Source organism: Pelodiscus sinensis, unplaced genomic scaffold, assembly GCF_049634645.1.
Source record: "Pelodiscus sinensis isolate JC-2024 unplaced genomic scaffold, ASM4963464v1 ctg91, whole genome shotgun sequence".
Classification (NCBI taxonomy): Eukaryota; Metazoa; Chordata; order Testudines; family Trionychidae; genus Pelodiscus; species Pelodiscus sinensis.
In genome coordinates, this window is record NW_027466033.1 from 281,258 (window position 1) to 306,381 (window position 25,124).

Below are 25,124 nucleotides of genomic sequence, written 5' to 3' on the forward strand. Positions count from 1 at the left end.
GCTCTCCCCACGCGGGCACCTGTAGGGCAAGACCCATGCTCCCACATGGCTCAAGTCAGCGTGGCCCCAGGACAGGACGTGGCTCCGCGCGGTGCCACCGCCACCTGGCCTCTCGCCTCCCGTTGGGCCGGCCTGGGGCACTCGCCACTCAGCTCAGGTGTGGGCAGTTCCTGCACCTTGGGCTGCAGCCCTTCGGAGTCCTGCTTCCCTAGCAGAAGGCTGAGCTAGCCTGCTGGGGAAAGGAGCCCCCCGGCCCAGCTCTGCTGTGGGAGTGACCAGGTGCAGCAGGACTGTCCCTCATCAGCAGGTGCGTCAGCTGCACGCTGACTGGGCCTTCTCACCAGCCCCTGGGAGGCTGCACCATGGCCTGGGCTTGAGAAGAGCTGGCAGCAGGGCCACTAGGAACCCCCCCGAGCTCCTCCCCAGCACACGTCTCAAAGCACGTTGCCAGCTTGGCATGGCTTCACCCCTGCCATCCCAGGGCACAGGGCTCTCTCCATTGTCCACATGGGAGCCCAGCCCAATGACTGGCCCACGGTCACACAAACATGATCCCTGCCCCCCAGTCCTAGGCTAGCACCTGAGCACTGCACTGCCCTTTCCCCAAAGATCCGGCCAAGAGTCCGGTCCAGGTGAGGCTGCAGGCACAGCTCCAGCTGCTGCTCAGGGTGGCAAGCACCTCACAGTCCCTTAGCTCAGCCCGTTGGCCACATGGGCCAGCCCAGCTCTCCCCACCCACTCGCCACCCTGACTGTCCCCTCTCCCAGCCAGCATGGGGCTCAGGGCAGGTGCGGTGCCTCCCCAGACGGCTGTGGCTGCTCAGGCTGCCCACTTTGTTGAGAGCGGGCCGAGCTGAACGCAGGGCCCTGGGAGGACACATCTCCAAGGACGTTGCCCCTCTCTGCCATGGACCCCCGCCGGTGCTCCTCGCAGGCGCACCTGTGAAGATCTCCCACCAGCAGCTGTTCTTCAGGAGGGGGCTGGCCAGTTTCTGAAGCAGGGGCAGGACCTGCTGGAAGCTCCCAATGCTGTGCACACAGGCCTGCAGGATGGGGTGTTTGGCAGGCAGGGCGTCTTCTATGCGGGATGCTTCCCTCTGCCACTCAGCCACTTTCTCCATAGCCACGGGGGGATTGAACTGTAGGACAGAAAGACCAGCGGGCCCCTCCAGTCACACCAGGCCCCTATGGATTAGCAGGGACGGCCGCGCACAGGGCAGCACAGCTGTGACTGTGTGGGAGCAGGCCCACTCGGGGAGACGGCAGGTCCAGACTAGGGGTACAGCAGACACAGGTGGGAGAAGCTCAGGGCTGCAATTCCTGTGGGCCAGGAGTGAGGGGCACAGCAGATGTGGGGGGAGCACAGTACTGGGCTGGCAGGGGCTGCGGGTCAGGAGTGAGGGGCACCGCAGGGCTGTGAAGTGGGGAGCCCAGGGCCGGGCTGCCAGTGGCTGCAGGTCGGGAGGCAGGGAGCCCAGGGCCGGGCTGCCAGGGGCTGCAGGTCGGGAGGCGGGGAGCCCAGGGCCGGGCTGCCAGGGGCTGCAGGTCGGGAGGCAGGGAGCCCAGGGCCGGGCTGCCAGTGGCTGCAGGTCGGGAGGCGGGGAGCCCAGGGCCAGGCTGCCAGGGGCTGCAGGTCGGGAGGCGGGGAGCCCAGGGCCGGGCTGCCAGGGGCTGCAGGTCGGGAGGCGGGGAGCCCAGGGCCGGGCTGCCAGGGGCTGCAGGTCGGGAGGCGGGGAGCCCAGGGCCGGGCTGCCAGGGGCTGCAGGTCGGGAGGCGGGGAGCCCAGGGCCAGGCTGCCAGGGGCTGCAGGTCGGGAGGCGGGGAGCCCAGGGCCAGGCTGCCAGGGGCTGCAGGTTGGGAGGCGGGGAGCCCAGGGCTGGGCTGGCAGGGGCTGCAGGTCGGGAGGCAGGGAGCCCAGGGCCGGGCTGCCAGGGGCTGCAGGTCGGGAGGCGGGGAGCCCAGGCCTGGGCTGCCAGGGGCTGCAGGTCGGGAGGCGGGGAGCCCAGGGCCGGGCTGCCAGGGGCTGCAGGTCGGGAGGCGGGGAGCCCAGGGCCAGGCTGCCAGTGGCTGCAGGTCGGGAGGCGGGGAGCCCAGGGCCGGGCTGGCAGGGGCTGCAGGTCGGGAGGCGGGGAGCCCAGGGCCGGGCTGCCAGGGGCTGCAGGTCGGGAGGCGGGGACCCCAGGCCTGGGCTGCCAGGGGCTGCAGGTCGGGAGGCGGGGACCCCAGGCCTGGGCTGGCAGGGGCTGCAGGTCGGGAGGCGGGGAGCCCAGGGCCGGGCTGCCAGGGGCTGCAGGTCGGGAGGCGGGGAGCCCAGGCCTGGGCTGCCAGGGGCTGCAGGTCGGGAGGCGGGGAGCCCAGGGCCGGGCTGCCAGGGGCTGCAGGTCGGGAGGCGGGGAGCCCAGGCCTGGGCTGCCAGTGGCTGCAGGTCGGGAGGCGGGGAGCCCAGGCCTGGGCTGCCAGGGGCTGCAGGTCGGGAGGCGGGGAGCCCAGGCCTGGGCTGCCAGGGGCTGCAGGTCGGGAGGCGGGGAGCCCAGGGCCGGGCTGCCAGGGGCTGCAGGTCGGGAGGCGGGGAGCCCAGGGCCAGGCTGCCAGTGGCTGCAGGTCGGGAGGCGGGGAGCCCAGGGCCGGGCTGGCAGGGGCTGCAGGTCGGGAGGCGGGGAGCCCAGGGCCGGGCTGCCAGGGGCTGCAGGTCGGGAGGCGGGGACCCCAGGCCTGGGCTGCCAGGGGCTGCAGGTCGGGAGGCGGGGACCCCAGGCCTGGGCTGGCAGGGGCTGCAGGTCGGGAGGCGGGGAGCCCAGGGCCGGGCTGCCAGGGGCTGCAGGTCGGGAGGCGGGGAGCCCAGGCCTGGGCTGCCAGGGGCTGCAGGTCGGGAGGCGGGGAGCCCAGGGCCGGGCTGCCAGGGGCTGCAGGTCGGGAGGCGGGGAGCCCAGGCCTGGGCTGCCAGTGGCTGCAGGTCGGGAGGCGGGGAGCCCAGGCCTGGGCTGCCAGGGGCTGCAGGTCGGGAGGCGGGGAGCCCAGGGCCGGGCTGCCAGGGGCTGCAGGTCGGGAGGCGGGGAGCCCAGGGCCGGGCTGCCAGGGGCTGCAGGTCGGGAGGCGGGGAGCCCAGGCCTGGGCTGCCAGTGGCTGCAGGTCGGGAGGCGGGGAGCCCAGGGCCGGGCTGCCAGTGGCTGCAGGTCGGGAGGCGGGGAGCCCAGGGCCAGGCTGCCAGGGGCTGCAGGTCGGGAGGCGGGGAGCCCAGGGCCGGGCTGCCAGGGGCTGCAGGTCGGGAGGCGGGGAGCCCAGGCCTGGGCTGCCAGTGGCTGCAGGTCGGGAGGCGGGGAGCCCAGGGCCGGGCTGCCAGGGGCTGCAGGTCGGGAGGCGGGGAGCCCAGGGCCGGGCTGGCAGGGGCTGCAGGTCGGGAGGCAGGGAGCCCAGGCCTGGGCTGGCAGGGGCTGCAGGTCGGGAGGCGGGGAGCCCAGGGCCAGGCTGGCAGGGGCTGCAGGTCGGGAGGCGGGGAGCCCAGGCCTGGGCTGGCAGGGGCTGCAGGTCGGGAGGCGGGGAGCCCAGGGCCAGGCTGGCAGGGGCTGCAGGTCGGGAGGCGGGGAGCCCAGGGCCGGGCTGCCAGGGGCTGCAGGTTGGGAGGCGGGGAGCCCAGGGCCAGGCTGGCAGGGGCTGCAGGTCGGGAGGCAGGGAGCCCAGGGCCAGGCTGTCAGGGGCTGCAGGTCGGGAGGCGGGGAGCCCAGGGCTGGGCTGGCAGGGGCTGCAGGTCGGGAGGCGGGGAGCCCAGGGCCGGGCTGGCAGGGGCTGCAGGTCGGGAGGCGGGGAGCCCAGGGCTGGGCTGACAATGTATTACGTTATTGGAGTTTATAATGAGCAGACAGATCACTACTGCACCCAGGGGGGTGTTTGCTCCAAAGTCTGTACAAAGGGGCCATGTGAGGTATCAAATGGAAGCTTCTATTCTATTGATTCTATGTCTCCTACTCTTGTACTGGTGTGACATTTGTATGTGGAGTTGTGACTATGGGCTCTGGGCTGGTCGTGTGAGCGTTCTCTGGGCTGGTAGTGCGGGCGTTTTCTGGGCTCGTAGTGCGAGCGTTCTCTGGGCTGGTAGTGCGAGCGTTCTCTGGGCTGGTAGTGCGGGCGTTTTCTGGGCTCGTAGTGCGAGCGTTCTCTGGGCTGGTCGTGTGAGCGTTCTCTGGGCTGGTAGTGCGGGTGTTTTCTGGGCTCGTAGTGCGGGTGTTTTCTGGGCTGGTCGTGTGAGTGTTCTCTGGCTGGTAGTGCGAGCGTTCTCTGGGCTGGTAGTGCGGGTGTTTTCTGGGCTCGTAGTGCGGGTGTTTTCTGGGCTGGTCGTGTGAGTGTTCTCTGGCTGGTCGTGCGAGCGTTCTCTGGGCTGGTAGTGCGGGTGTTTTCTGGGCTCGTAGTGCGGGTGTTTTCTGGGCTGGTCGTGTGAGTGTTCTCTGGCTGGTAGTGCGAGCGTTCTCTGGGCTGGTAGTGTGAGCGTTCTCTGGGCTCGTAGTGCGGGTGTTTTCTGGGCTCGTAGTGCGGGTGTTTTCTGGGCTGGTCGTGTGAGTGTTCTCTGGCTGGTAGTGCGAGCGTTCTCTGGGCTGGTAGTGCGGGTGTTTTCTGGGCTGGTCGTGTGAGCGTTCTCTGGCTGGTAGTGCGAGCGTTCTCTGGCTGGTCGTGCGAGCGTTCTCTGGGCTGGTAGTGCGGGTGTTTTCTGGGTTGGTCGTGTGAGCGTTCTCTGGGCTGGTAGTGCGGGTGTTTTCTGGGCTGGTCGTGTGAGCGTTCTCTGGGCTGGTAGTGTGAGCGTTCTCTGGCTGGTAGTGTGAGCGTTCTCTGGGCTGGTCGTGTGAGCGTTCTCTGGCTGGTAGTGTGAGCGTTTTCTGGGCTGGTAGTGCGGGTGTTTTCGGGGCTGGTCGTGTGAGTGTTCTCTGGCTGGGAGCGAGCAATGGGCCCGGACTGCCTGTTGCAAAGAAGGAATGTCCAGTGAATGACTGTGCTAACTAGTACGGCTCCAAGGACAATGGCTCTTTGGGTGGAGGAATGCGCCTGGAAACCTGCAAACCAGCCAGTATCTCATGGCTGCCGGCATGTGAATCATGCATCATGTGACCAGCTCCAGTTTGGGAGACACCAGAGATATCTAAGTGCCATGAGGCGGACTCCATCTTGTCTTCAAACTTGCTACTGATCCCAGATGCAGCCTTGCAAGGGGCAGCGAGTGGGAAGGAGGCCGACCCGCCCTGACACAGGATGGGCACCAGGGACTTCTCAGCTGGCAGTCTGTAACATCTCTGCTGAGAGCCTGCATCGAGAACTGGGAGACTGGTGCATGTGACGTATTCTCCTTAATGTTAGACCCTAGAGAATTGGGCCCAGTGAAGTTATGTTAAGACAGATCAAAGAAAGAGGTTAACAAAGGTTTCTGGGTGTCACGTTACTGGATCTTGAGGGGAGCAGCCAGATCACTGATGCACCCATAGGTGGGGGTGTTGGCCCCAAAAAATGGTATAGAAGGGGGCCATGTGAGGTATTGAATAGAAGCTTACTGTCTGCTGATCCTGTGTACGCTATTTATGTGAGTGTATAATGTCTGTGTGTGTAGGTAAGAATCTGTAATCTGTGTGGAAACTGAATATTTCTCTGCATGTGGTTGAGCATTGGGCAGAGCCTGACCTATGGACATGTTAATTAGCGAGGCCCGGTGGAACAATGGCACTTGATGGGCCAAGGACACACCTAAAGCATGAGGGCGGAGGCCTAAGAGCTGCAGCAGAGAGAGGCTGATGGCCAGGTGACCGGCTACGGCCAAGGAGAGGCCAGGAATGAGGTATAAAGAGGCCATGTGGGGGACTCCATTTTGTTCTCAGCTCAGCACTTCATCCCAGAGGCAGCACTGCAGGGATCGAAGAGCCCAGAAGACCTGTGAGCCCATCCTGATGCTAGGATGTGCAACAAGAACTTTTAAACCAGCAGCTGTAACATCTCTGCTAGAGCCGGCATTGAGGACTGGGAGATTCGGTGCATGTAATGTACTATTCCTTTAACAACCTCACGCTCATGCTTTTCTTGCTTGTGATAATAAACCTTTAGATATAGATTCTAAAGGATTGGCCCAGCGTGATTTGTGGGTAAGGTCCAGAGGGTAAATTGACCAGGGATCTGTGGCTGGTTTCTTGGAACCGGACAGAACTTATTCGGGGTAGGTGGGATTGGGTGCTAGGACCCCCCACCTGTGTATAGGCCCAGGGCCATCAGGGGCACGGATATTGCTGGGGTGTCGGAGGGGTTTTGCTCGGGAGGCTTCAGGCAGGCTGCTGGAGCGCTCTGTGGGACTGGTTTGTGGCCTGTTTGGAGAGGTCACCAGTCGGGGGCTGTAAGGAGACCCGGAGTTGAGCAATTCGCCCTGAGCGGACGCCCTCAGCTGTGCCCAGACACGGCCCGGTCCGTCACACTGGGTAGTCCCTGAGCAGAACTAGAGACATAGTTCAAGCAAAGGGGCAATCCCTACGTACTTTATTTTGCAACTTAAGCAAGTAAGTGAAAGGCTGCACCTGTGATGGGAACAGCTAGTTTGAGAACTGATAAGGTAACTCCTTGTTTCTGTTCTCACCCTGATCTTAACGAACTGTCTCTGCCCTCTGTTTGTTTTAACTCCCTGTCTCCTTGTCGTTTGGTACTTGCCTTCTAGGCTGATAAGAAAGCTGTTGATGCATTATGAATTGCTTAAGGCCATGAAGTATACGCATTAACACTAGAAGCTTCTAACTAATTAAGGGGGGCTGAGATGCTTGGGCAAATGTTTTATGACGCGACGGAACTGTCTATATAATCTTACTTGTTACTGAAATCAGTGCTGGTTCACTTTGGAGACGGGCTGCTCTCTATTGTAGTGCGCACTATTCAATAAAGAGCTCGTGATTGAATCTTGCTGGTGTTGCCTGTCTCTTTGCGGTCAGACAACGAACGGAGGCCGTCCGGGTTAAAGTCCCCGACATTAACAACCTCACTCGCCACCTTTTCTTTCTTCTGTTAATAAACCTTTAGGCTACGTCTACACTGCAGGCTTTTTGCGTAAGAATGGCTGTTCTTGTGCATAAACTTGCAGAGTGTCAACACTGCACATGCATTCTTGCACAAGTACATTTACAGTACAGCATTGTAAAACAGAGCTTCTTCTGGAAGAGTTATTCCTCTCCCCACGAGGAATAAGCCCTCTTGCACAAGAGCTCTTCCACAAGAAGGCAGTGTAGACAGGCAACAGGAATTTCTTGTGCAAGAAAGCCCTATGGCTAAAATGGCTATCAGAGCTTTCTTGTGCTAGAGAACGTTCACACTGCCTTGGACGCTCTTGCGCAAAAGCACATGGCCGTGTGGATGTGCTCTTGTGAAAGAATTTTTGCACAAGAACTCTTGCACAAAACAGTTCTTGTGAAAGAAGCCTGCAGTGTAGACATAGCCCCAGATTTTTGTATTCTAAAGGACTGGCCCAGCGTGATCTTGTGGGTAAGCTCTAAAATGTAAGTTGACCTGGGAACTGTGGCTGGTTCTTTGGGACTGGGAGAACCCGTTTAGGGTAGGTGAGATTGGGTTCTAGAACTCCTCACCTGTGTGCAGGCCTGGGGCAGATTGGGGCACAGGGAGAGCTGGGGTGTCTGAGGGGTTTTCCTCGGGAGGCTTCCTGCTGGCCAGATAGGCAGCTGAAGCACTCAGTGTGACTGGTTTGTGACCTGTTTGGGAAAGGTCTGGGGCTGTAAGCAGCCCTGGTTTTGAGCAATTCGCCTTGAGCGGATGCCCTCAGCAGCTCCGAGACCCAGCCCGGACTGTCTCAGTGGTGTAGACGGCAGGATCCACAGATCTTGGTCAATTGAGCTGTGGGTCAGGACCCCACGCTGTCTAAATTTGATTTTTGGTATTGAGAGTTCGGTTGGTTAAAGAGCCACTGACATGAGTCAATGACCATATGAGAGTCTGGACAGAAAGGCTCTGAACATTTTGTTCTTGGTGAAAGTTATTGCCTTTACTGAGAAAGTGTCTCATGAAGAACTGAGATCTTTGGTGGTGGCTAGAGATACTACAGAAGAAATGAGACTGCAACTTAAATATCAACAAGAACTTGAGGAATTTCGTCTGCTAGCTGAGCAGAGAAGGGCTAAGGCATGAAGAGAAGCTGATGAAGGGATGCAAGAATCCGCTGAGAGAAGGCAGAAGGTAGACTGAGAACATGCAGCGAGGATGGCAGAGTTGGACAGAAGAATCAGACAAGCTGAGGAGAGAGCTGCCAGACTTGAACTTCAGCTTAAGAAAATAGAAGAACAAAAGAGACTGTATCCTCCTGGGAGTTCAATGTATAACCATGTGGGTATGCGGTGTGATGATGACATGGCTGATGTCTTAACCCAGCCCCAAAGCATGTACGAATGCAACTCCTCTGTGTTACCCGTAGCTGACGGGGAGGTTTGTGAAGAGGGTGCGTGTGACTCTGGGCAGCTGTCTGGGGCTAGTCAGTCCTATTGTAACTAAGGGAGGCAGTTTCTCTAGATCAGGGGTCTCCAAACTTTTCAGCCCGAGGGCCGCATTAACTATCAAACAGCAGTTCGGGGACCGACTACACACTGATAAGTAATTACGCGAAGGAAATTATCACTAAATAAAATAGAGTGCAACATGTTTCGAAATCAGACGCTAATTGACACCAACACCTCCTCATCGCAACAGTCAACCGCAACTGGCAAACTGTGATCAAAATAATCAAGTCTTGAACCAGCAGCAAACCATTTAAAAACTCCGCCACTAGATGGCGTTATATCATCTCATTGACTGTGAACGGATGTAGAAAAAGTAAGCAGCGAATAAGGTTTTGCAATGTAATGATCGGTTGGAAAACATAATGCACTACTGCGTGCCTCTATTTTAATTCGGTAAAAACATAACGTCCACGTAAGCGGTGGCTGATCTTGGCAGGATACACGTAAATTTCCGTAATTTTTTTTCCGTAGACAAAAAGGTCTCCACGGGCCGGATGAGAGGGCCTCGCGGGCCGCATCCGGCCCGCGGGCCGTAGTTCGGAGACCCCTGCTCTAGATGTTTGCCTGAGGGAGACTGCCATGTGGCTGTGCAAGGGAGCAGTGAGCCTGTGAGTGAGGGCTCTAAGGGCTTGTCTGATGCCTCAGAGGTGAGGCTGGAATCAGAAGCAGGGCAGGGAGAACCCAGGAGTCAGGACAGTGCTTCTCCGGAGCAGGTTGCAGGGGATGGCCAGGGTGAATTCCTAGCTGAGAAACAAGATAACATTCTGGAGGGTGATGGGTTGTTGTGGTGATGCTTGTGAGTCTGAACTTGCACAAGCTGGAAGTGTTTTGTGTGAGGGGGCTCAGTGTGTGGACACTGGCAGTTTGGAGGCTGAGAGCAGCAGTGCATCAGCGAAAGAAGCTGTCTCAGAGTATGTCTACACTTGCACGCTAGTTCGAACTAGGGATGCAAATGCAGCATTCGAAATAGTCAATGAAGTGGGGATTTAAATATCCTGCGCTTCATTAGCATGATCTCGCCGGCACGCTACTCCGCTCAATAGCTGTTTCGAAAGTGAAAGTGCACGCTGGGACGCGTTAGTTCGATCCAAACCCCTTGGTTCGAATGAACGTTACTCCTCAAAAAATGAGAAGTAACAAGGAGTAACGTTCGTTCGAACCAAGGGGTTTGGATCGAACTAACGCATCGTGGTGCGCACTTTCACTTTAGAAACAGCTGTTGAGCGGAGTAGCGTGCCGGCGAGATCATGCTAACAAAGCATGAGATATTTAAATCCCTGCTTCATTGACTATTTCGAATGCTGCATTTGCATCCCTAGTTCGAACTAGCGTGCAAGTGTAGACATACACTCAGTTGCTAGCTGTGTGCCTGAGAATAGCCAGTGGTGCTGGGATGAAGGAGAGACTGTCTCTAGTTGTCTGTCCGTGTGTGGCAGCACCATGCCTGTGGGGGAAGAGAAAGTTACTCACCTTGTGCAGTCACGATGCTTCTTCGAGATGTGTCCCCATGGGCGCTTCACTCTGGGTGCTGGTGCGTCCTCGCGCTGACGACCAGAGATCTTTCTAGCTGTTTCCACCGTGCCGTGCACACGCCAGAACTCCCCCCTGTGTCATTGGAATCCGTTAGGCACGCGCGGCTCCTCCATTCCTTCTCTACCTGTTAGAGCATAGGACTTCGAGCAGGGGAAGGAGGGAGGGTAGTGGAGCACCCACGGAAACACATCTTGAAGAAGTACTGTTACTGCACAAGGTGAGTAACTCTTTCTTCTCCTTTGAGTGGTCCCCATGGGTGCTCCACTCTGGGCGGCTACACAGCAGTTGTCGACCTGAGGAGGTGGGTTTGGAGCCCCGTGTTAGTCACTGTGGACAATACTGCCTGTCCTACAGCCATGGAAGATGCAATTGAGGAAGAGAGAGCATAATGTTGTGCAAAAGTATGGTCCGAAGACCAGGTGGTGGCGTTACAGATATCTTGTAGAGGAACATTGCTGAGAAAGGTGGTAGTGTAGGACAACGCCCTGGTGGAATGTGCTATAATCGTTTCAGGTACATTTTTGTTGTAGAGTACATAACATGTTCCAATACACGAAGAGATCCATTTAGAAATCCTCTCCGATAAGATTGCCTGTCCTTTGGATTGTTCCGTGTAGGACAAAAAAAGGCTCAGGAATAGTCGCCAGGGCTTGGTGCGGTTGAGATAAAATGCAAGTGCCCTGCGGAAATCCAGAGTATGCCATGCTGCCTAAACTGGATCGGCATGAGGCTTAGGAAAAAAATGCAGGTAAGTGGATAGGTTTATTGACATGAAAAGGCGAAAGGACTTTGGGGAGGAACTTAAGGTGTGGCCAAAGTATCACCCTATCCTTTGTGAATACTGTATAAGGGGGATCAGCCATCAGTGAGACGAGTTCACTCACCCTCCTACTGGAGGTTATTGCCACGAGAAATGAGACTTTCATTGATAAAGGAGACCAGGAGCAGGTTGCCAGTGGTTCGAAGGGTGGCTTTGTCAAGCTCTTGAGAATGTGGTTGAGGTCCCAGATAGGAAATGGTGGTTGGACCGGTGGGAAGGTATTCGGTAGCCCCTTAAAACATCTTTTAGTTTTGGGTCAGCGAGAAAAGAGACCCCCTTGTCCTGTATGATAAAAGGCTGCTATGGAGGCTGCATGTACTTTGATGGTAGTAAGAGCTAGGCCCGACTGCTTCAGGTGTAGCAAATAGTCCAGTAGGGTGGGGAGGGGGGCATGCTCAGGGGATGTTATGTGGGAACTTTTGAACCAGTGCACGAATCTGTTCCATTTGTGGAGATACATTCTCCTAGTAGACTGCAAGGCAGTACGTGAGACTGCGTGGCAGTCATCTTTCTTGTTGGTAGGGGGAATAGATGCAGGAGACTGCCAGATGTTATCGGCTGGGTCCATAACGGCCTTGTCCATAGGGATTGCCAGACGAGAGGTAGTAGATGGTTCTAGTGTACGTAGGAACTTGTACTGTTTAACTTGTATCTCCTGTAAGTCCCATTCCTGTGCTAACGCCACCCTCTTGAAAATATCTTGAAATTTTCTAGAGTCATCACCGGATGGTGGAGCTTCACGTGTGCCTGCCTCATCAGGTGAGGATGAGGAATTATGTACATAACATAAGAACATAAGAACGGCCGTACTGGGTCAGACCAAAGGTCCTTCTAGCCCAGTATCCTGTCTACCAACAGTGGCCAGCACCAGGTGCCCCAGGGTATGTCTACACTACAAAGTTAGTTCGAACTAACGTCCGTTAGTTCGAACTAGCTTTCATAGGCGCTACACTAGCACTCCGTTAGTTCGAATTTAATTCGAACTAACGGAGCGCTTAGTTCGAACTAGGTAATCCTCATTCCACGAGGATTAAGCCTAGTTTGAACTTACTAGTTCGAATTAAGGGCTGTGTAGACCCTTAATTCGAACTAGTGGGAGGCTAGCCCTCCCCAGGTTTCCCTGGTGGCCACTCTGGCCAACACCAGGGAAACTTGTATGCCCCCCTCCCGGCCCCGGAGCCCTTAAAGGGGCACGGGCTGGCTACGGTGCCCGTGCCAGGTGCAAGCCTGCCAGCACCCAGCCAGCAGACCCTGCACCTGGCACGGATCGAGCCACCCACCCGATGCCCCCCAGCCCTCCCCCTCTTCCCGGGACCAGGCTGGCGGCTCCCGGGAGCTTGCCCGGGACCGCAAGAGGCGGGCACCCGCCTGGGCTAGTGCAGACATCATGGACCTCGTCCACGATCTCCGCACTAGGCACAGGAAAGTGGCCAGCTAGGGCAGGAGAGCTGCCAGCCTGGCCACCCAGGAGCAGGTGTGCATGAAAATCAAGGGGGTCCACTGAGACCCCCGACCCTGAGCCCTGGGCTTACAATGGTCGTCCTGGTTCAGACCAAAGGTCCATCTAGCCCAGTAGCCTGTCTGCCGACAGCGGCCAACCCTAGGGACCCTGGAGGGGATGGACTGAAGACAGTGACCAAGCCATTTGTCTCGTGCCATCCCTCTCCAGCCTTCCACAAACGTTGGGCAGGGACACCACTCCTACCTCCTGGCTAATACCACTCCATGGACACAGCCTCCATGACTTGATCTCACTTCCCTTTAAACTCTGTTCTAGTTGTAGCCTTCACAGCCTCCTGCAGCAAGGAGTTCCACAGGTTGACTCTTTGCTTTGTGAAGAACAACTTTCTGTTACTAGTTTGAAGCCTGCTACCCATTCATTTCCTTTGGTGTCCTCTAGTCCTTCTTTATGGGAACTAATGAAGAACTTTTCTGTATGCACCCTCTCCACCCAACTCCTGCTTTTAGAGACCTCTATCCTGTCCCCCCTCTGTCTCCTCTTTTCTAAGCTGAAAAGTCCCAGTTTCTTTAGCGTCTCTTCATATGGGACCTGTTCCCAACCCCTGATCATTTTAGTTGCCCTCCCCTCTCCCACCCTCTCTCTTCCCCTCTCCCACCTCCTTTTCCCAGTCTCCCCGTTTTGTTCAATAAAGACAGATTCCATTTTTGAACACAATTGTCCTTTATTTTGTACATCAAGAAAAGGGGCTAGGGAAGGATAAGTGGAAGGAGGTGAGGGAGGAATGGGGTACGAGCCCCCGATGGGGAGGACTGGGCTGGCTCTGCGGGCTTCTGGGGGTGGAAGCTCTCCTGCAGCCCCCCAATTGCCCCCTCTCCCCAGATGGCAGCCTGCGGCAAGTGCAGCCGGTCTGATGGCCGAGTGGTGTGATGTGCCCAGTGTGGGTACTCCAGGCACTCCAAGCCAGGACTGCTTTGCAAGCGGGGCACCCCTGAGAACTGTCTGTCCGGGATGGGGGTCGGGACCCTTTAAGCACAGCCCTCGGCTAGCCTGAGACAGCATCTCCACGCTCTAAGTCCTCCTCTGATGCCCTGCCGGCACTGCTTCTGGCCATCCTTAAGCCCGGTTCAGGGTCCACTTAATGTGGACATGCTAGTTCGAATTAGCAAAACGCTAATTCGAACTAGTTTTTAGTTCTAGACGCGTTAGTTTGAATTAGCGCTGTAGTGTAGACATACCCCCAGAGAGGGTGGACCGAAGACAATGATCAAGCGATTTGTCTCCTGCCATCTCTCTCCAGCCTCTGAAAAACAGAGGCCAAGGACACCATTTTATCCCCTGGCTAAATAGCCTTTTATGGACCTAACCTCCATGAAATTATCTAGCTTCTCTTTAAACTCTATTATAGTCCTAGCCTTCACAGCCTCCTCTGGCAAGGAGTTCCATAGGTTGACTACACGTTGTGTGAAGAAGAACTTTCTTTTATTCGTTTTAAACCTGCTACCCATTAATTTCATTTGGTGTCCTCTAGTCCTTCTATTTAGGGAACTAATAAATAACTTTTCTTTATCGGCCCTCTCCACACCACTCATGATTTTATAGACCTCTATCATATCCCCCCTCAGTCTCCTCTTTTCTAAGCTGAAAAGTCCCAGTCGCTTTAACCTCTCGTCATATGGGACCCACTCCAAACCCCTAATCATATGTAGAAGGAACCTGTCTTCACCCTCTCAGAGCGACTTGAAGAATTTGGCTCTGTAATGGACGCAGTAAGAGGTGGCGAAGCCGGTGGTCTGGAAGTTGTTGAAGGAGGATGGTGATGACTTCGCTTGGGACGTGGCTCACATGGCTGCCATTGAGTAGCGTATGGCGGTGGTGGGTAACTATACTGTTGTGCATACCATGGTGGTGGGGGTGGAGGTGGGTATGTGTATTGTGTGACTAGAGGCTGCCAAGATGGAGGTCTGTGCACAGGACTAGAGTGTTGGGAGGAGAATCTGCTCCTGGGTTCCGTGCCTGCATCACTTGGAGATGGTGAGATGATCTGTGGGAGTGTATTGATTGGACTGAAGAAGTTGATGAGGTCGGTGCCAACAGCGAGCGGCTCCATACCGGGGATCGGTAGTGCGCAGTATGCTAGCTCAGTGCCGAGGTGTGGGATTTGTTCGGTGCCAATACCGGTGCCGAGTGGTACATGGGCGCCATGTCGGTGCAGGTCTTTTTCGCAGCTGGTGTCGGTGTCGCTGACCGGTGCCATGGCTGTTTCGGTGCCGTATGCTCCTTATGGCCTGCCAGTGCGGAAAAGGAGGTTGGTGCTGTTGGCGCGGGCAGTGCCGATGATCTTTGTCTCGGATCCGAATGCGCTCGTTTGTGTGGTGCCGGTGTCTTGGCCAAAGTCGTACCAGACGTGCAGGCTTATCCGCGGTGCTGACCCGTGAGGCTGAGGGTGCCGAGGGTAGCGAGGAGGTTGGGGAATGAGCCATTCTCGATGCTGCCAGGGTAGACGGGGCAGAGGGACATGACTTATCTGTACCCTTGGTCAGTGAGGCCATTTCTGGAGCCGCTAGTGGGTTGTCTGATGGAGGTCGGAAAGACTTTTCATAAAGGATTGTTTTTAGCCTATTCGCTTGGCCCTAATGTGCTCTGGCAGTCAATTTCAAGCAGTGCTGACACTTCTGAGTCTGGTGGGATTCGCCGAGACACTTAATACAATTGGAATGTCCATCAGACACAGGCATAGAGTCCCGGCATGTCTGACACCTTTTAAAGCTGGGGGATCCTGGCATGAGGTGCGGGGAACAAGCGGCAAGCCACAACAAGATAACTTTTTTTTTTTTAACTATAGACTGGGGTGGGTATTAGGATGAAATAACTTGGACTCTGAGGCTATGTCTAGAGTGCAAGCCTCTTTCGAAAGAGAGCGTCTAGACTGCATGCGGAACTTTCGAAAGAGCAAGCCGCTTTTTCGAAAGAAAGCACCCAGTGAGTCTGGATGCTCTCTTTCGAAGAAGCCCTATTTACATTCAAGAACGCCTTCTTTCGAAAGAAGGCGTTCTTCCTCGTGAAATGAGGTTTACCGCCGTCGAAAGAAAAGCCGCGTTCTTTCAATTTAATTTCGAAAGAACGCGGCTGCAGTCTAGACGCAGGTGAAGTTTTTTCGGAAAAAGGCTACTTTTCCCGAAAAACCCCTGAGTCTGGACACAGCCTGAGGTAACTGTGGGAATTAACCAGGGTTTTAATTATTTCTAAGCGAAGTTGAAGAGAGAGAAAGAAGCTCCATCTGCTGCCGAGGATGGTAAAGAAGGAACTGAGGAGCTGTGCCACACGTGCGCCTAACGGATTCCAATGACACAGGTGGGCGCTCTGGAGCGTGCGTGGTGCGGTGGAAACAGCTAGACAGATCTCCGGTCACCGGCACGAGGACGCACCAGCACCACAGTGGAGCACTCGAAGGAGAAGGGTTTCCTCCCAATCCTTTGTCTGAGGAAGGTGCCCCTCCACCTGTGATGGCTGAGAGCAGGACTGTTGTCCCAAAATTGGGTCTGGATACAGCTAAAGCCAAGAAAGGGGGTGGCCCTAGGTTTGTGTCTGCTGGAGAATGATGCTGTGACTGGGGTAGATCCATTCAGTGTCTTTGCAGGATCCCAGAGATCAGATGGTTCTGGGGCTTGTATGTTACCTGAGGAAGAGAGGATGGTTCCTACCTTGTGTGTGCTGGGACAAGGAGCCTTCAGGGTGCCAGTCCAGAGAGTTACAAAGGGAAGGAAAATGTCTCTGACCTTCTATCTCATGAGTCTGCCTGTTTGCCTGAAAGGCGATTGTCTAGGAATCCACCGGGTGGACCAGAGACGATTCAGGGAGTAAAGGAATCTCAGGAGTTGGTTACAGCTGAAGAGAGTACAAGCTCCATGTTTGGGAAAGATCAGGATTAAAGGCAGCAGTTTATTTCTCCAGACACTTGTTTCAGTGCCTAATAGACAGAGTTTTTCTGTTAACAGTGACACCACTGACTTGGATTTAGAAAGATCCAGTGTGGATTGTTTGGGAGAGGTCTGAGAGGGACCTCTGAGGCAGCAACAGCCAGAGAGTTGAACAGTCTTGTGATAACCAAGTGACTGTATTTGACCACCTTACGGGGAAGTCAGTGTGTTTGGGACAGAAATGTTTCCAGATTGATTATGAGAGTGGCCAGTGGCCATGTGGAAGCCGAGGTTGGAGGTGGAAGGCAAGAGATTTGTAAATTTGCTGTGTGTTGTTATTACCTAGCTGACCAGGGGAAGAATGAGAATTTGAAGCACTTGGTGAACAGGGAAGACACACCCAGCCAGCCCTTTGTCTTTGTGAGGCCAGAGACTTCAGGTTTTGAACCCACAGGACAAGGGGGAAGGGCAGAACATGCTTTGGCGAAGGAAAATTGCAGTTTAAATCTGAAAGGCCAAAGCTACAATGCTATGGAGTCAAAGACGTGGCAAGAGAGGAAATCCTGTCAATGTACAAGTAAAATGCAGGACAATGTAGCACTTTAAAGACTAACAAGATGGTTTATTAGATGATGAGCTTTCGTGGGCCAGACCCACTTCCTCAGATCAAATAGTGGAAGAAAATAGTCACAACCATATATACCAAAGGATACAATTAAAAAAAATGAACACATATGAAAAGGACAAATCACATTTCAGAACAGGAGGGGGATGCGGTGGGGGGGAGGGGAAAGGAAGGTAAGTGTCTGTGAATTGATGATATTAGAGGTGGGGAGAGTGGGATGTTTGTGAGTTAATGGTATTAGAGGTGATAATTGGGGAAACTATCTTGGTAATGGGTGAGATAGTTCAAATGTTTGTTAAGTCCTTGTTGGAAAGTGTCGAATTTTAACATGAATGACAGTTCAGAGGATTCCCTTTCAAGTGCAGATGTAAAAGGTCTTTGTAGCAGAATGCAGCTGGTTAAGTCATTGAGAGAGTGTCCTTTCTGGTTAAAATGGCAAGAAACTGTTTTCTCTTTGTGATCTTGTCTGATATCTGTTTTGTGGGCATTAATCCTTTGGTGAAGTGTCTGAGATGTTTGTCCAATGTACATAGCAGACGGACACTTTCGGCACATGATAGCATAGATTATATTTCTGGATGTGCAGGAATATGTGTTCTTGATCTTATAACTCACTTGGTTAGGTCCAATAATGGTATCAGCAGAATGAATATGTGGACAAAGCTGGCAACGGGGTTTGTTGCAAGGGAAGGTACCTGGGTTGGTATTAGTGTGGTATGTCCTGTGGTGGTTGGTAAGAATCATCTTGGGAGTCAGGGAGCCCAGGGCTGGGGGGCAGGGGCTGCATGGCGGGAGGCAGGGAGCCCAGGGCTGGGGGGCAGGGGCTGCATGGCGGGAGGCAGGGAGCCCCAGGGCTGGGCTGACAAGGGCTGCATGTCATAGAATCTTAGAGCTGGAAGAAACCTCAGAAGGTCATCAAGTCCAGCCCCCTGCTCTAGGCAGGACCAATCCCAACTAAATCAACCCGTCCAGGGCTTTGTCAAGCCGAGACTTAAACACCTCTAGGGATGGAGACTCCACTACTTCCCTAGGGAACCCATTCCAGTGCTTCACCCCCCTCCTAGTGAAATAGTTTTTCCTAATATCCAAGCTGGACCTCTCCCACCACAACTTGAGACCATTGCTCCTTGTTCTGCCATCTGTCACTACTGAGAACAGCCTCTCTCCATCCTCTTTGGAGCCTCCCTTCAGGAAGTTGAAGGCTGCTCTCAAATCCCCCCTCACTCTTTGCTTCTGCAGACTAAACAGACCCAAATCCCTCAGCCTCTTCTCATAAGTCATGTGCTCCAGCCCCCTAATCATTTTGGTTGCCCTCCGCTGGACCCTCTCCAATGCGTCCACATCCTTTTTGTAGTGGGGGGCCCACAACTGGACACAATACTCCAGATGCGGCCTCAGCAGCGACGAATAAAGGGGAATAATGACATCTCTGGATCTGCTGGCAATGTTCCTCCTAATGCAACCTAATATGCCATTAGCCTTCTTGGCTACAAGGACTCACTGTTGACTCATATCCAGCTTCTCATCCACTGTAACCCCCAGGTCTTTTTCTGCAGAACTGCTACTTAGCCAGTCGGTCCCCAGCCTGTACCAATGCTTGGGATTCTTCCGTCCCAGTCCTTGTCCTCGTTGAACCTCATCAGATTTCTTGTGGCCCAATCCTCCAATTTGTCTAAGTCACTCTGGACCCTATCTCTGCCCTCAAGCGTATCTACCTCTCCCCCTAGCTTAGTGTCATCTGCAAACTTGCTGAGGGTGCAATCCATCCCCTCATCCAGATCATTAATAAAGATATTGAACAAAATCCGTCCTAAATCCGAACCTTGGGGCACTCCACTAGAAACCGACCGCCATCCTGACATCGAGCCGTTGATCGCTACCTGCTGGGCCCGGCCTTCTAGCCATCTTTCTATCCATCTTACCGTCCATTTATCCAATCCACAATCCCTTAACTTGCTGGCAAGAATAGCGTGGGAGACCGTATCAAAAGCCTTGCTAAAGTCAAGGTATATCACATCCACTGACTTTCCCATGTCCACAGAGCCAGTTACCTCATCATAGAAGCTAATCAGATTGGTCAGGCACAGCTTGCCCTTGGTGAATCCATGCTGACTATTCCTGATCACTTCTCTCATCCAAGTGCCTCAAAATGGATTAATTAAGGATCCCTTTCATGATTTTTCCAGGAACCAAGGTAAGACTGACCGGCCTATAGTTCCCTGGATCGTCCTTCTTCCCTTTTTTGAAGATGGGCACTACATTTGCCTTTTTCCAATCATCCGGGATCTCTCCCGATCTCAACTTTTCAAAGATAATGGCCTAAGGCTCCTCAATTACATTTGCCAACTCCCTCAGTACCCTTGGATGCACTAAGTCTGGACCCATGGATTTGTGTACGTTTAGCTTTTCTAAATAGTTCCTAACCTGTTCTTTATCCACCAAGGGCTATCCTTCATCTCATCTTGCGTCACTTAGCGCATTAGTCCGGGAGCCCAACTTGTCCGTGAATACAGAGGCAAAGAAAGCATTTAGTACTTCAGCCTTCCCCACATCATCTGTCACTAGGTTACTTCCTTCATCCAGTAGAGACCCCACACCCTCTCTGATCACCTTTTTATTGTTAACATGCCTGTAGAAACCTTTCTTGTTATCCTTCTCATCCTTAGCCAGTCGCAATTCCATTTGCGCTTTCGCCTTCCTGATAACCCCCCGGCATTCTCGAGCTAGACCTTTAAACTCCTCCCTGGTCATTTGTCCAAGTTTCCACTTTTTGTAAGCTTCCTTTTTGTACTTAAGTTCACCAAGGATTTCCCCTTTGAGCCAATCTGGTCTCCTACCATGTTTGCCTCTCTTGCTGCGCAGCGGGATGGTTTCTTTCTGTGCCTTCAACAAGGCTTCTTTAAAATCCTGCCAGCTGTCCTGGACTCCTTTCCCCTTCATATTAGCATCCCAGGGGATTCTGCCCATCAGATCTCGGAGGGAGTCAAAATCTGCTTTTCTGAAGTCCAAGGTGTGTATTTTACTACTCTCTTTTCTTCCTTTGGTCAGGATCCTGAAATCTACCATCTCATGATCACTGCTTCCCAGGTTGTCACCCACCTCTGCTTCCCCTATTAGTTCCTCCCTGTTTGTGAGCAGCAAGTCAAGCTGCACATGGCTCCTGGTCGGATCCTTCAGCACTTGTACCAAGAAGTTATCCCCAACATTCTCCAAAAAAACCCTGCATTGTCTGTGTACTGCCGTATTGGTCTCCCAACACATGTCAGGGTGAGTAAAGTCCCCCACGAGAACCAGAGACTGCGATCTGGAAACTTCTCTCAGTTGTCCAAAGAAAGCCTCATCTACTTCATCCACCTGATTCGGTGGCCTGTAGTAGACACCAACCACATAATCACTGCTGTTGTTTGTACCTCTAAACTTAACCCATAGACTCTCAACAGGTTTTTCTCCCTCTATATACTGGAGTTCTGAGCAATCTGTGCTCTCTGCTGCCTGTTCTTCCTGAACAGTCTATGCCCTTCCATGACAGCACTCCAGTCATGCGAGTCATCTCATCAAGTCTCTGTTATCCTAATTGTCAGGAGGCAGGAAGCCCAGGGCTGGTTTGGGAGGGCCTGCAGATCGGGAGGCAGGGAGCCCCATGGCGAGGCTCGGAGGGGCTGCAGGTCGGGAGGCAGGGAGCCCAGGGCTAGGCTGGCAGGGGCTGTGGGTTGGTAGGCAGGGAGCCCAGGGCTGGGACAGCTGGGGGCAGGTGCCAGTCAGCCATTACCTTGCTGAAAGCGAGGCATTTCCATTCAGTGATCTGCTCAGAGATGGTGCGGAGCAGCCTCCAGACTTGCTCATGGGCTTCAATGAGCGCCCGGCCGCTGGCCACGAAGGACACATCTGTGCCCTCCCCTGGGAAGAACAAGAGAGCGTTTATGGGGAGGGGTCTTTCCCCCAGCCCAGACAGGGAGCAGCACAGGGATTGCTGTCTCTCCCCGGCTGGTTGGCGGATGCTGGGAGGAGCGCTCTTTGGCTTTTGGGGCACAGGGAGGTGGGATACCCTCTCTGGGCTGAAGACAGGTGGGGAGGGGTCACCCTGGGGACAGCCAGGTGTTGGCTCTGGGCAGTAGGGGGCCCTAGCAGGTACAAGCAGGGGGCCCATCATTCGCATGCCTGTGAGGATCTTCTGGGAGCGGCACAGCTCAGCCACCCGGCTGGCCATGGCCTGGTAGCGGTGGTGCAGCTCGTGCAGCTCTTGCTCCATTGCCCGCGGGCTCTGGGAAGGGTCCAGGAAACGCCCTGTAGTGGCCGTGGTCAGCAGCTCTTGCAGCTCCTGGCTGGCTCTCTGCAGGGAGCCTACAAGTTCAGCAACGATACTCATGTGCCGGGAGACAAGGAAGTCCGAGGCCTCCTGCTGCTGGTACACAAAGGCCTCCCAGGTGTCCAGGAGCTAGGGACAGAGCAGAGGCCAGTCAGGGGAGGGGGAGCAGGGAGACTAATGCACACGATGTCCTGGGCTTGGGCTTGGATTCCTGGGTTTGGGAAAGGCTGCATTGGCTGCCACTGCCCACGGCTCCCAAAGGCACCACGTGCAGGGCAGCCAAACCCAGAACAGAATGGCAGGATTCCAACCCGGAAGGGGAACGTGTAATACAGACAGGTTCTGGGAGCACCACTGAGAGGGTCAAATCAAGGCAAATTGCTTAGAGACGGGGCTACTTACAACCCAAGCCTGGTGTTCTTGTCTCTAAGGCACCAAACCAGCTTCACCAAGCACTGGCCAGCAAGAAACCTCACAATTCCACAGACACTCCAGCGTTCCCTGCACCCCAACCAGCCCCCCCTCACACAGGAGAGAGGTTATAACCCATCCCCCCACCTCCCCTCAGACACCCCAGTGTTCCCTGTGCCCCCCCAGCCCCACCTCACACAGAAGAGAGGTTATAACCCATCCCCCACCTCCCCTCAGGCACCCCAGTGTTCCCTGTGCCCCCCCAGCCCCACCTCACACAGGGGAGAGGTTATAACCCATCCCCCACCTCCCCTCAGGCACCCCAGTGCCCCCCGTACCCCCCAGCCCCACCTCACACAGAAGAGAGGTTATAACCCATCCCCCCACCTCCCCTCAGGCACCCCAGCATTCCTTGTGCCCCCCCAGCCCCACCTCACACAGGAGAGAGGTTATAACCCATCCCCCCACCTCCCCTCAGGCACCCCAGTGTTCCCTGTGCCCCCCCAGCCCCACCTCACACAGGAGAGAGGTTATAACCCATCCCCCCACCTCCCCTCAGGCACCCCAGTGCTCCCTGTGCCCCCCAGGCCCACCTCACACAGGAGAGAGGTTATAACCCATCCCCCCACCTCCCCTCAGACACCCCAGTGTTCCCTGTGCCCCCCCAGGCCCACCTCACACAGGAGAGAGGTTATAACCCATCCCCCCACCTCCCCTCAGGCACTCCAGTGCTCCCTGTGCCCCCCAGCCCCACCTCACACAGGAGAGAGGTTATAACCCATCCCCCCACCCCCCCTCTGGCACCCCAGCGTTCCCTGTGCCCCCCAGCCCCACCTCACACAGGAGAGAGGTTATAACCCATCCCCCCACCCCCCCTCAGGCACCCCAGCGTTCCCTCTGCCCCACCCAGCCCCACCTCACACAGGGGAACATAAGAATGGCCATACTGGGTGTCACGTTACTAGATGTTAAGGGAAGCAGCCAGGTCACTGCTGCACCCCTGGGGGGGTGTTTGCCCCAAAAGTTGGTACAAAGAGGGCCTTGTGAGGTGTCAAACAAAAGCTTACTTTCTACTGAGTCTGTCTATGCTCTTCATATATCTGTATAATGTCTGTGTGTGGAGTTATGAATATGTACTGTATGTGGAAACTGGAAGTTTCTCTGTATGTGGTTGAGCAATGGGCTTCGCCTATGGACATGCTAATTAGCAAGGCTCCAGGGACAATAGGTCTCCTAAGTACCAGAGACCCACCTAGGTGCCTGGTCAGAGACCATGTGACTTTCTCCAGCTTGGAAGAAGCCGGGGGGGGGGGGGAATATAAATAAGCCATGTGGCCGACTCCATCTTGATGCTCGGCTCTTCATCGCAGAGGCAGGAAGAAGAAGTTACTCACCCCGTGAAGTAACGATGGTTCTTCAAGATGCGTGTCCCGTGGGTGCTCCGCTGTAGGTGTCAGGCTTGTCCCAGCGCCGCTGATCGGAGATCTTTTCCAGCCATGGTCTGCTGGACCGCGCATGCGCGAAGTGTGGCTCGTGGCTTTTCGCACCATTTGAGTGCACGCGGTCCAGCCCCCGCCAGTTCCTCCTGCCTCTTGATCTGAAAGATATAAAGTAAAGAACTCTGAAGAGGGGAGGAGGGTGGGTCGTGGAGCACCCACGGGACACGTATCTCAAAGAACCATCGTTACTTCACAGGGTGAGTAACTTCTTCTTCTTCGAGCAGCGTCCCGTGGGTGCTCCACTGTGGGTGAATGTACAGCAGTAGCTCACGAATGGAGGAGGGTTCGGAGCTCACATGCCATAACCAAAGATAACACAGCTGCCGCCACCGCTGAGTCTGGTATTAAAAGATTCGGGATGGCGTAGTGAGTGGCAAAGGTTAAGTCCAAAGACCACGTGGCCGCTCTACAAATATCTCTCAGTGGGACTCCCCTGAGGAAAGCAGTGGATGTGGCAACTGCCCGAGTTGAATGGGCTGTCGATGGCAGTGGTTTGCTTCGCAGATTACAGCAGTGTCTTATACATTGCACAATGATGGAGGAGATGTGCGGTGCGGCTAATGGTCGGCCTTTAGAACGTTCCATGACTGATACTAGTAAAGAGTCCATCTTTTGGAATGGTTTAGTTCTTTCGATATAAAAGGCCAGCACCCTCCTCATGTCCAGAGTGTGTAAACAGGCATGCTCCAGAGAGTGATGAGGTTTGGGGTGGAAAACTGAGAAGACTATAGGCTCATTGATATGAAAACGTGAGTTCACTTTGGGGAGAAAGCTCGGACGTGGTCTCAATATCACTCCTTGATGGGTGAATACCGTGTAGGGAGGTGAAGATGATAAAGCAGCCAATTCGCCGACCCTTCTTGCAGATGTAATAGCCAGCAAGAAAATAACCTTCATGGATAAAATATGAAGGTCGCACATCGCCAAGGGCTCAAAGGGTTTCCCCATCAAAATATCGAGGATCATTTTGAGGTCCCAAGGGTCCACCGGTTGAGTGTGGTGCAGATACAGATTGGTGACTCCTTTGAGGAATCTCTTCATTGTAGGATGGGAGAATAAAGTATATCCGTCAATAGGTTTGTGAAAGGCGGTTATTGCAGCAATATGTACCTTAATGGAGGCGTAGGAAAGGCCTGATTCTCTGAGGTGTACCAGAATGCTCGGTATCGGTGCAAGAGTTCGATTCATGTTTGTTTGAGGACACCATGATGAAAAGCGAGACCACTTTGAGAGGTAGGTAGTTCGTGTGGATGCCTTTCTGCTATTTAGTAATATGTGTTGACAGTTTGCAAACATGTTATTTCTGACCCTTGGAATCAACTAGGTACCATGCCGTCAATGCTAGGTGGTTGACCTGTGGATGAAGAAGGGAACCGTGACTCTGTGAAAGCAAATCGTGTCGTATTGGTAACGGATACGGGGGACATATTGACATACGATGGAGGTAAGGATACCATGTCTGACGCGGCCAAGAAGGGGCTATTATGATTACTGTGGCTTCTTCCCTGATGATTTTCTCCACAGTCCTGGGTATTAGAGGCGTGGGAGGGAATGCATATAGGAGGCCACAACTCCAGTTGTGAAGAAAGGTGTCCCCTTTCAAATTCCGGCCAAGCCCCGCTCTCGAGCAGTACTGGCGACATTTTGCGTTGCCGTGAGTAGCAAACAGATCTATTGACGGAATCCCCCAGCGATGAAAGACTGTGGAGAGCACCTTGGGATGTAGCTCCCACTCGTGGTTGGGGGAGAAGTGTCTGCTCAGGGTATCGGCTGTGACGTTGTCCTGGCCTGGAAGATACTCCGCTATTAAAAAGACATTGTGTCGGTTGCAGAAATTCCATAGGCGCACCGCTTCTGCACACAGGGAGTGAGATCTGGCTCTACCCTGTTTGTTTATATAATAGACAGTTGTCATATTGTCGGTGAGGATTCATGTGACTTGTCCTTGGATAATGGGAAGAAAATGTTGGCAGCCATTGTATACTGCCTGGAGTTCCAGGAAATTGATATGCATCAACGATTTGTTGGAAGTCCATAAACCT

At 54.8% G+C, this 25,124-nt stretch overlaps 1 protein-coding gene across 1 annotated transcript in view; it reads right to left on the reverse strand.

The window, feature by feature from the left end:
• Positions 1-25,124, reverse strand: part of DNHD1 (dynein heavy chain domain 1) — a 278,012-nt gene that overhangs the window by 144,085 nt on the left and 108,803 nt on the right. Inside the window, 3 exon segments of the mRNA XM_075918511.1 lie at positions 940-1,138; positions 20,636-20,763; positions 21,025-21,301. Of these exon segments, the coding sequence (XP_075774626.1) occupies positions 940-1,138; positions 20,636-20,763; positions 21,025-21,301 (604 nt within the window).